Source organism: Glandiceps talaboti, chromosome 10 (genome assembly GCF_964340395.1).
Source record: "Glandiceps talaboti chromosome 10, keGlaTala1.1, whole genome shotgun sequence".
Classification (NCBI taxonomy): Eukaryota; Metazoa; Hemichordata; class Enteropneusta; family Spengelidae; genus Glandiceps; species Glandiceps talaboti.
The window spans coordinates 7,917,501-7,928,753 of record NC_135558.1 but is presented as its reverse complement, the minus strand read 5'-3'; the positions used below and the strand labels follow the sequence as shown (position 1 = coordinate 7,928,753).

General features: G+C 34.6%; 1 protein-coding gene and 1 non-coding gene across 2 annotated transcripts; both read right to left on the bottom strand.

Moving 5' to 3' along the window:
• Positions 1–5,977, bottom strand: LOC144441171 (uncharacterized). The gene is made up of 3 exons (XM_078130715.1): positions 5,783–5,977; positions 2,080–2,214; positions 1–1,152 (listed from the first exon to the last, which is right to left on the bottom strand). Exons 1-3 carry the CDS (start codon positions 5,808–5,810, stop codon positions 743–745), a joined length of 573 nt encoding a protein of 190 aa, XP_077986841.1. The 5' UTR covers positions 5,811–5,977; the 3' UTR covers positions 1–742.
• A 640-nt stretch (positions 5,978–6,617) lies between these two features.
• Trnav-aac (transfer RNA valine (anticodon AAC)) lies at positions 6,618–6,690 on the bottom strand. Its single transcript has one exon. It is a non-coding gene; the product is annotated as a tRNA-Val (tRNA).
• Positions 6,691–11,253: the final 4,563 nt, after the last annotated feature.

Here is an 11,253-nt window from a genome sequence, read left to right as displayed (position 1 = left end):
ATGTAAAACTACCCTTTTTTCAAATATAAAGTACATCTTCATGATTGCATACTTCACTACCGGCAACTCACTTGAATAAAAAAGGTACTAAAGTAGCTGTATTTCTAAATCTTTCTATAAACTGACAAAACTATTTCAAAAAGTTCTACCTCTAAGAAAAATTACAGTTATGAGTACATCTAGTCAGACATCAAAGGTTGCACGTGCACTTCGCCTAGTAAATTAAAAAATATGTCATTTTTGTACTTTTCTTGTGAATGTTGATCAACAAAACTCAGAAAATTCCTGGATTAATGATTACCTTGATATGTTGTTTGATAATTATTGATAATTATTGTTTCAATTTTTAATGATTTAGCCATAAAATGCAGGTACAAGCTTACAATATAGTAAACTGCTATATTTACATGTAAAACGTGAGCAAACGGCCAGACATATAGATAACAGCTAGTAAGTATATTTTATTGAAATTGTGTCGGTGACAACCACCGGCCAACTTATTCTGTCATGGTTTAAATAGGCATAGTGATTATATTACATTGGGAAACTATGTCGGTGACAACCACCGGCCAACTTATTACGTCATGGGTTATCCTACAGTGAAATAGTTTCAACTGTATCAACGATAGAGGGCGCACAAACACTACATTTCTATACAAAATCGACAGAGAATAATAACTTCTTTAATTAACTTCGAATTCCCTTGACAGTCGTCAAACATTTACAACAAAACAACACGAGACTAGAACATGCTGGTATGGGGTCGTCTAAATTTATGTGGGTTTGTTTGTAGTGCACCACTGTCCAGAGCATTATTGATCAGGGTCAAATCGTGTCCATTGTCGCTTCCATGAGAATTATCCTTGATAAATCTGTCCCCCACTTTATAGGAATAGTATTCCCTGTATCTGTCATCAATGTAGTCATACGCGGGTCTTTCCAGGGAATACTCATTCCCGAAGAACTGTGTCTGTGCCAGGCGTCTTCCTTGTTCTTGGTTGTATAGATCCATGTGTTCTTTGACGTGAGGTAACCTTTCTCTGGCCACTTCGGTTTGACCGTACTGCCTGGCCACTGCGGGTCCATACTCCTGTGTCATACGGTAGGACCATAACGCTTGTCGAAAAGCGTCACCTTTGCTATCGTGTCGTCCTGAAAGAAAGTAAACACGGATGGTATTTAAAAGGAAAGTCGAATAAAACCAATTTGAATCGGGAACAAAGACGGCAGAATGATTTAGAAATGTCGATACGTATTAAAACATTAGTGTAATGACGAAATTTTATTTTGTCGAGTCTATGGAGATAAATCTCTCTTGAATAGATACCAGTGATAGCGTGACTCGGTCGCTAGGATCCCAAATTAATCTGTGAATTCCTAAGTGGCTTACGGTTCTTCTTGAATAATACACTATAAAAAATCAATGTTAAATCAATATGTTAAAACTAAATACCAAAATAAATACCATGGCTGGTTTGACATCATTTTTCGTCGGTTACTATGCAATTGCTGCTTTGTTGTTTTTGTTTGTTTGTTTGTTTGTTTGTTTGTTTGTTTGTTATTCTTATAGTGACAAGAACAATGGAACTCCTGATACACAAACTTGATTTACACATACAGTGTCATTTCATGAAATGGAGAATTATTCTTCTGCCTTTTTGCATATGTTCGTTAGGTATCATCAATGTTACATTTGTTGGGAAGAAAACTGCGACATAAAACTTAGAAAGAATACCGAGCAACACGACTTCACGTTTTGAAGAATTGCAAAGACAAGAAAAATGAAACGGATGTCTCGAAGAAAATGCCAAGAATAAATAATTTAATAAAAAGAAGGTAAACAAATGAAAACCAATAATGAAGTTATCCAAGACTGACAGTATTCAAGTTTTATTTTGAAATCATTTATCCAGACATTTTACAAATTATTGTACGTGTTGTATAACAGTCCCTCTGTCATGGTGATTGTGACTCATTTTATGCTCCAGTTCGTTCACTCTGTCCTACATACAGCAACCTTTGAATCACACCAAGTGTACATTTAATAACACCGAATATATTCAGTTGTTATATACTTACTCCAACCAGAATAATATCGGTGAGTGTCAGCCAACGATCGGTTTTTCAGAACGATCATCCGTGGATCTCTGAAGTCATCGTGAAATGCTAATTTTCTGGGAATGTAGCCATATTTTGGGTGTTTGGTGCCAAAATCTACAAGGAGAAGAATGAAGATGGTGATTAGAAAATGTAATTATTGGGTGAGACGGCACATATAAAATCAAAAGCTTAGTAGCGCCTCAGACTTCTGTGTGATGTGGACATATCTCTGACGTACACTGAGGAAACAGCATTGTCCGATTCACGCCCACTACCACTGAAAACCAAACCATGCATACAGTTGTATGCATACTAGGGACGTCCTCGCTACTAGTATGTATTACAGAGGGGTTGTGCTTGTTCGTGGGTTCATTAACAGATTTCTTTTATTTGATAACAGCTTTCAATAGCTGTCCCCCATATCCACCCTTAGATCGAAGAAAGTACTTGGGGTAGCCAGTGTTTTATCAAATACATGTATTTTACAAAATCAGCCAATCATAACCTACACACTAATATCTATACGTCAGAGCTACAGTTATCATGTCCCCATTCTCTACATGTCGAATTATACGCAACACAAAACAGCAAAGTGTGTAATTTCATGGACAGCTGCTTAGCATTATCATAGACCCCGCAGTGTTATTTTATGATTATAATTAACACAATATGAAGTGTTCATTGTGCCCAACTGAAATTTCAACCACCTGTTGCACATGCCATATCACCCAGTCTGACCCATGCCAACATGAACTATGAAAACCAACAATCATTGACATATTTATATTGCAATGTACATATTATGGTTGATAATGTACGTGCAGTGGATATAATCAGTTACTCTTCAAATCACGTGTTTACTATACCCTTTTCACATACTAAATGATCTGTTATCGGATTATGACATTCCGGGTCATGCAACTGTCAAAGCCTATCAAACCATAGGTATTCGATTGTTCGTGGTCGCACCTAGAGTAACAACTTATTATAATATAGTCTATGTATTCATAGAAATATATAATTATGTCTAGTTTAGTGTGTGTGTGTGTGTGTGTATGTGTGTGTGTGTGTGTGTGTGTGTGTATGGTTGCCATATAGTCTGTGCATTCCAATAGCTAAGCAGTTACAAGACTATCCCCTACACAACGTATGATTCACAAAGCACATTGTAGACACTGTTTACGATATCAATGCATGTCACTGAACTGTCATTTTGATCAATCGGTATGTCTTTTCAAAGCATTCATACAATCTTTTATTGGCAACGGTGAACAAACACTCATGGACCCTTTCTTTGCCATTTTGAAATATTTCAATATGTCACGTTGTATACTAAATAAAACACTCGTGGACTTTTCTTTCGCAATTTTGAAATATCTCAATTTTGTCGGGTCAACTTCACGTACCAAATCAAATACTCATGGATATCTATCCTTTCTTTGTTGTTTTGAAATATCTCAATTTGTCAAGTCGACATTACAGACCAAAGCAAACATTCGACGACAGGATTGCATGCAGTGAAACCTGACCTGAATTCAAGACAACATTGCCAACTAGGAATTTCGTACCCGTCACTGGTCTTTGAAAAGGTTTAGCACAAGCTTAACATAAAAAAGGAACATCGTGACACTATATCTTCTCACAATCTGAATTACTCTCTTCAAAAAAAGTTTATTGTAAAGTACTTTTGTTCGACCCACCCTTTTTCCCTTGAATTATCACAATGGAAGTATTTCAGTTGAACGGTATTGTCAAGGAAGATAGCAAAGTCTCTGGGGCTATGTATACAATCTTTCACTGACTGGTACCGAACGTGAACACACTGGCTTACTCTAGCTCGTAATGTTAGTGTCTTCACACCAATAAATTATAACCACATACAAGCAACGATGGCAGTTCACGCCCCTTTACGGTACTTAGCTAGTGAAGTTTGAATTCCGACATTGTTAATGAAATATATTAAAACCTTTGTACGGCGAGTAATTAACTACAAGTACCCTATATACCAAGTCACACTGGGAATAAAAACTATGAATTGTGTGACATGAATAATGACTGTGTATCCACGATATTAGTTTGACTTTTATTTAATGAGTTCATTTTAACTTGATAGATACTGAGAGAGAGAGAGAGAGAGAGACAGAGAGACAGACAGACAGAGAGACAGACAGACAGACAGACAGACAGACAGACAGATAGTTAGATAGCTAGCTAATCTATCTATTTATATATCTATCTATCTATCTAGATATCTAGATATCTACTATCTCTCTGTCTATCTATCTATCTATCTATCTATCTGTCTGTCTGTCTATATATATATATATATATATGTATGTATGTATATATATATTATATATCTAGCTAGCTAGCTAGCTATCTGTCTGTCTGCCCGCCTGCCTGTCTGTCTGTCTGTCTGTCTGTCTGTCTGACTGTCTAGATAGATAGATAGATAGATAGATAGATAGATAGATAGATAGATAGATAGATAGATAGATAGATTGTGGTGAGACAGATCGATAGTTACAAACGCTATTTTAAGTTGTTAAATCTACATAGTCTCTGTCAAGTAATTATTCTAACTCAAAAAATATGTTTAGGTGTCTGATATTCATGAGATAATCATCGAAAATATTTTATGTTTGTTAGTACATCTGTATTTGAAAAAAAAAAAAAGTTTGGTGCTTGGGTTTTCTAAATTCTAACCGGCTAGAATTTAGAAACCCCAATCACCATTTTTTTCTATAACCTACAAAAAGTTTCTATTGAACCACAGACAATGTAGAAATGTTTCTGTTTTTTCCTTGTCTGTGATTGAACTTGACTTTGATGAATAAATTAAACGAGTAAATCAGCCTCTAAGCAAGATACACAGGGTATGTCTTCAACTCGAAAAAAAGGCAATATAACGATATTGAACTGTAGGGATGGGGATAAGACTGAAATTCAAGTCTCAATGTTTTGAAAGTTTATATTTGATTACATGGCTAATACACGTAAACATAAACATGGTAACAATGTAATTACCACAATTGGTTATTTGGAAAACATTCTTAGTATACACAATACATATTATTGACCTTGTTTGGGGGTTAACAACAAACTGACAAATAAAAAAGACGGTCAATAGATGCACCATTCTTTTGATATCTAATACAGTATATATGTTCAGCTTCATGCAACGCTAGGCAGCTGTAACCCCGGTGTATGTGCGTGCACTTGCCCGCAATCGTCATATAAAGGTACAGTTACTCGGTTCGTGTTTGTACTGATCAGACAGTGGCAACGCACCACGAAGTAAAATATGCGATTGTTCAATGTGTATTCAACACTAAACGATAATCCCTCTATTAGCTTTTGAAAACACTGAATTCATTTGACTGGGGGAAAAGAAAGAAACAGAAATCACCATTTAGAAACTAGACATAAATAAGGTTTGTAACTCTGAAGTGTGTGTGTGTGTGTGTGTGTGTGTGTGTGTGTGTGTGTGTGTGTGTGTGTGTGTGTGTGTGTGCAATGCGGACATGAGAAGTGTAACAAGGAGGTATACCTCCATGGTTAACCATTCTCAATAATAGATCCATGCTATAACAGTGTCTGAACCAAAATGGTTGTGTTATATGTATATATGACAACTAATTTAGTAAAAGTTCGAGCAGGGATTGAACTGTTTCTGACTTACCTACACCGGTTATAGGGGACCGATCCATTATTGTAATGGAAACTGTGACAAACCACCCGGACAAACCGACGATCGTGACACGCTCCTGTGTAGTAGGGCTTCGCCGGCCACCTACAGTAGTACAGCACTAGACTAGTGTTGTGTACTGTGCTTAGGAAAGATCAATGTGCTGAACTGCTAGTGTAGTTCCCAAGCAGGAAGCGTACACCTGTATCCAAGGGAACGGATAATTTGCATATGAAAGAGTGACGTTTGTACTCGTGCACTCGATTGCCATTGATAATTTAAGCTTATAGATAAGCTTACAAGTAACAACTCTATTCTACTCTTCCTACGGCGATATGAATTTGAAACTGTGACAGAGACATACTATTAAATACATACTTATTGCAAATATCATAAACATGGAAAACATTCACAAATTTCGTAAATTAAGTTGGATTTTTTACAATAGGGGAGAGTGGAGATTATTTATAGTGAACGTACGTGGTTTCTGTATAACAATACCCATTCATTTCTACAAACTACTATATGGTAAAGTCGTTCTTGCCGTAAAGCCATGGACAAAGAATAAAAGTTGCAGTAATACAGGATAAACATTTCTACACGTTTACACCATAAATACATCCATATGCCTGCACATAGCGGTAAGCTTACCTCCTCTTGGTGACAAAGCGCCCAGAGGCTTTTTACATCATACTACATGTAATGGACATTTGTCGAACAAGTTAATTAGAAAAAGGAATATCAAATAACATAACTAAATCAAAGTAAAATAAAAATAAAAATTAACGGTATAGAAAAGTGAAAAAATACAATAAAAAAAAATATGAGATGTTTCCGCCCGGGCTCGAACCGGGGACCTTCCGCGTGTTAGGCGGACGTGATAACCACTACACTACGGAAACTTCGCTGAGGTCTCTCTTCGAACCACAAAACTTGAAGCAATAATTGAATGACGTAAAGCTGTGCGGGTTGTTCATCGTAGAATTGCCATTTTCGTTATCATTAAAATAGTAGACCACCATTAAAATTAAAATTAAGATATGTCAGCGTAACATTACATATAAATACGTACTATTAATTGCATGCTAACCTACAGATAAGAATGTGCAGTGCGCCCTCTATTAAGCTTTAGCCGTTCGTCCGTGCGCAAAGACTCGATCGCGTGGCGTGGTCACTCATGTGCAGCGCCTCGTTGCGGTCATTTCTCAGAAGTTTCCTTCATTCGATATTCACAGGGAGTTTTCAAGTAGTTGCCTGGAATATTTCGAAGTATAATCTCACCAGCAGACTGGCAATATAACAGAGGACAAAAAGATATTTCACTTGACAAACATCATACGAATTTTCGTCATTTTATTTTTGATTATTTCACTCTTTTTCAGTTTGAAAGTACATTTCAAAAAACATTTAGGACTTTTCAAATCTAGGGACTTTCAAGGCCCTTGGAAAAGTTATCAAAAATGAAGTGAAATTTAATATTATACCAACACGTCTTGACACATTAAATTCTACAAAAAAGAGCACTTTATTCCAGAAATAGTGAACTACAACACAGTAAAAAGAAAATATTTCCTCACAAAGCGTGCTTTGTAACATTGCTACAACCATCGACAAGCAAGCGTTTACAAACAGAACTTGTTACAAACAGGAAAAGCAAACAAATGAATTGGATTTCTAACACTTGGCACAGCATGCTGGAACTACCCTTGACATTTCATGCACACATACATGTAAAGAGGCCATAACACTGTTCTTATCAAATAATGAAAAGTAATACAAGTCTCTGCTGTAACATGTTCTGTTTGTGAACATTAGCTTTTTGCTGGTTGTAAACATATTGGGTGGTAAAGAATTGGAAATTCTTTTTTATAAAAAAAAAAAACCCTTGTAATAAAATTCTAAATGACGAAATAAACTAAAACAGAAAGATTATAGTTACTGTTGCAGTATTTCTTATACACAGAATCAGAAAACCATAATGATTACCATCTAAAATTCAGAGAATGAGAAATCAAAATAATTCAACATTTAAGGATTTTTTCAAAATACTTTTTACCATGTCTTTGTTCAGCTTAAAATGAAAGGTGGTGTGTGGGTTGTTTTTTTGTTTTTTTTAAAATACCCTAATTTTGAGTTAACTTAGAGGAAAACATAATATTTTTTAATCATGTTTTCCCTTCTCTAAATTATGCATGCAGATAATATGCAACTAATTAACTTGGCCTCTTTTTATTTTTCACTTTGAGAACACAAGACTTTGTTGAAACGTTTCTATGCAGAGTTCCAACATTTCAAAGTAATATTGAGGTGAGACACATCAAAGCTAGTCAATGTAATGGATTATTTTTTCTTCATACACCTGGCTTGTACAGATGGTAGTTTACTGTTGTTGCTCTATATGCAAATTCATTCTTTATGTTGTAAAAATATGTTCCCATAATTAGTACTTTACTGTTGGCATAGTTTCAGTCTTTTCGCAATCTCTTGCCGAGAACTAGGTGAGCGCACATAGACCCTCACTAACTGAGTACTGGGTAAGGGCAGGACAACAGCTGAAGTTAAAATTATAAAGATAAAGAACATTAAACAACAAATGAATAAATTTAAGTCTCATTTGTCAACAACAACAACAACAACAACAACAACAACAAGTACTTACTGCTTCATAATACATTATTTTGTAACGACTGAAATGTACTAGTTCATGAACTTCAGAAGTTGCTAAATAAATATAACTGAAAAGTGTTCAGTCCAAACTGCTGATGGCTTTAACTTTTAACATGAACTCCAATTATTTTAGTATCATTTCTGTGTCTGTAAGACAATTATTTCCAATAAATATCTCGTGCATAACAAATCTAATACAAAAATTCAGAATCAATAAAACTTGCTTTGTAAAAAACCCAATAAATACAAATCACAACAACCCAAGAGATAATCATGTGTGTTGTGTAAACGATACTTCCATAGTAGATACACAAACAATATGAAATAGGGTTATCTATTCAGTGTTTAACAAGATAACTCATATCTTAAAAGTTCAGCTGCGAAATAAGAAAGCTTTCTAAAAATTTGACCATATCTATCTTGAAAGTTTATCCCACACTTGTGTGTTTCTGCTTATTTTCTAAGAGTTTTCATGGTCAACTAACACCATCTTCCTAGAGAGAGTATTTTGTAGTACATCTCACAAGAAAAACCTTCATAGATTTGCCGTCACGTTAGAAATTTTACTTGTCATGCAAAAGAAATTTCCAACTTTCATAAATACTATTTCCAAGAAGTACTAAACTTTTCCCGGGTTTCTAAAAAAATGATTTGAAATTCCAACATTTTAAAGGGTTTTCAGGGCCCTATGAACCATGTACTGTATTTATTTAGACAAAGCACTCATTTAAAAATATCTCCTTTATTTTCTGATATGCTTTTTGGAAACACCAGTTAGCAAGTATATCAAATGTCTGTTTTAATGTATATTCAGCCCTTCAAACATTAACATTTGTCCCATTTCGAAATGTCAAATCCAATTCATAACTTTTCAAAAGATGTAAAAAATATACATATTATGATCTCACCCTAACACTTTGTATTACAGCATTTAAAATGTAAAGTTCCAATGTTTGAAATATTAATAATATTGATCAAAATCAATACAAATATAAGTGAACAATGTGCACTGCCACACCAGTGTGTTATTAACATGGAAACCAAACCTGTGCATAAACAAACACCCTTTCAAAACTGGTAAGGTCAGAATGGTAGCTCATGTTACAGATGTAGTAGATTTCACTAGAAAGTACAACTGTGGAAAGTCAACTATCGGATAGCTAACACAGACACAAACTAACACTATTATTAATCACAACATATTGATATAAGCAGTCAGTGGATGTTGGTGTAATTACGCTCACAGTAGAGCAGCATCTCCAATGTTTGTTTTTTTCTGATGTGAGTGCACATTCAATCTATTCTATGTTTGCACTAGCTTGATTACAGGGTGATTATATCCACATAACCAAGGCACTGCTATTACCCATTTGTGTAATATATCACATGCAACTATAGTTTAAGTTTGTGTCAATTTTAGTTTGCCAATATCGTGCTTTCTATAGTCATATATCTGTGTGAAAAATTCCATTTATAATCTGACAATATGAAGAATGCACTAAATGTACATCAATATTTAACTTTGTCATGCTTAGTATATCACTAGCAGGATAAGTAACTCTTCCACAGTTGCTCTATCGATCACTGAAATACTTGATCTTACAAAGATCTGTTTCAATATTTTACACCAATAAAAATATGTTGTACACAAGATTTTAGCAAGAACCATGTTATCATCTAAGGAGAAGGTTTTGTATTCAGACATTTCTATTCATTTTAACCACAGCATTTTAACACCAATTTGAATAATTCCAACCCTGGACCATGCAGTTTCTATGGGTTGTCAAGATCACAGTCTGCAACTTTTATGATTTTTCTGTAGTTACTTTCATTCAATTTGAAATACATTAATGTTATTTCAGCTACTTGAATGCACCTCAGACTAATCTCACTGACAATCAAAGACTTCAAAATCTCTCCAAACTTAGCCACACGACAGCTTGTTACTGGTACTTTTAAAATAATAAAAAGAAAATTGGGGTTCACCATCTTGTTTTCAAGGAAATCAACATATTTTTTTATTTTCCATGGAGTTTAATAATGCAGTAGTCGGTGGCCATATTGGATGGTGGCCATATTGGATTCAAAATGGCCGAACTTTGATATCATTTTGACCTCTATTCACAAATTTACAGTGTGACCCAATTTTTTTACTTGATTTTAAACAACCAAAGTTTAAACCATTATTTCCGCGGCACATTCTGTGTTAGATAAAGTCTTGCAATTTGTACAACACCCACCAGGAATATGTATACAATATAAATATGACGTGACATGTATAGTTTTCAATTGGACTGATACTACACTCGTTTTCAAAGCCTCTGTGAAAATTCAATCACTTTCATGTACTCAGATTTCTCTTCGACAGAAATCTTTGTAATGCATGAATATTTTTGTACACCCACTTTACTCAAAATGGGGCAGTTACAGACTGTATCATTTCACATATTATTTCAAATCATATCTAAATCATAAAACATACAATAACAGAAAAGCATACATATCTTTGCTAAATATAGAATATATAAAATATATATGTAATAAAATCAAATTAATACTGAAAAGCTAAAACTAATCCTTAGCTACTGATGTATACTATGTACTGGTCTAATAACATTTCTGGCATGTACTTTTCATTGGATATATACTGTAGTTCCAAAGAAGTGCAGTTGACCGTTGTTCAGTTGCCTTCACTTCAAAGCTACTAGTGCTGTACAAACTAAATTTAATTGCAATATTTAACAATATCTTGAATAACAATAAATACATTCATATATACATTATGTGTGTGTATGTGT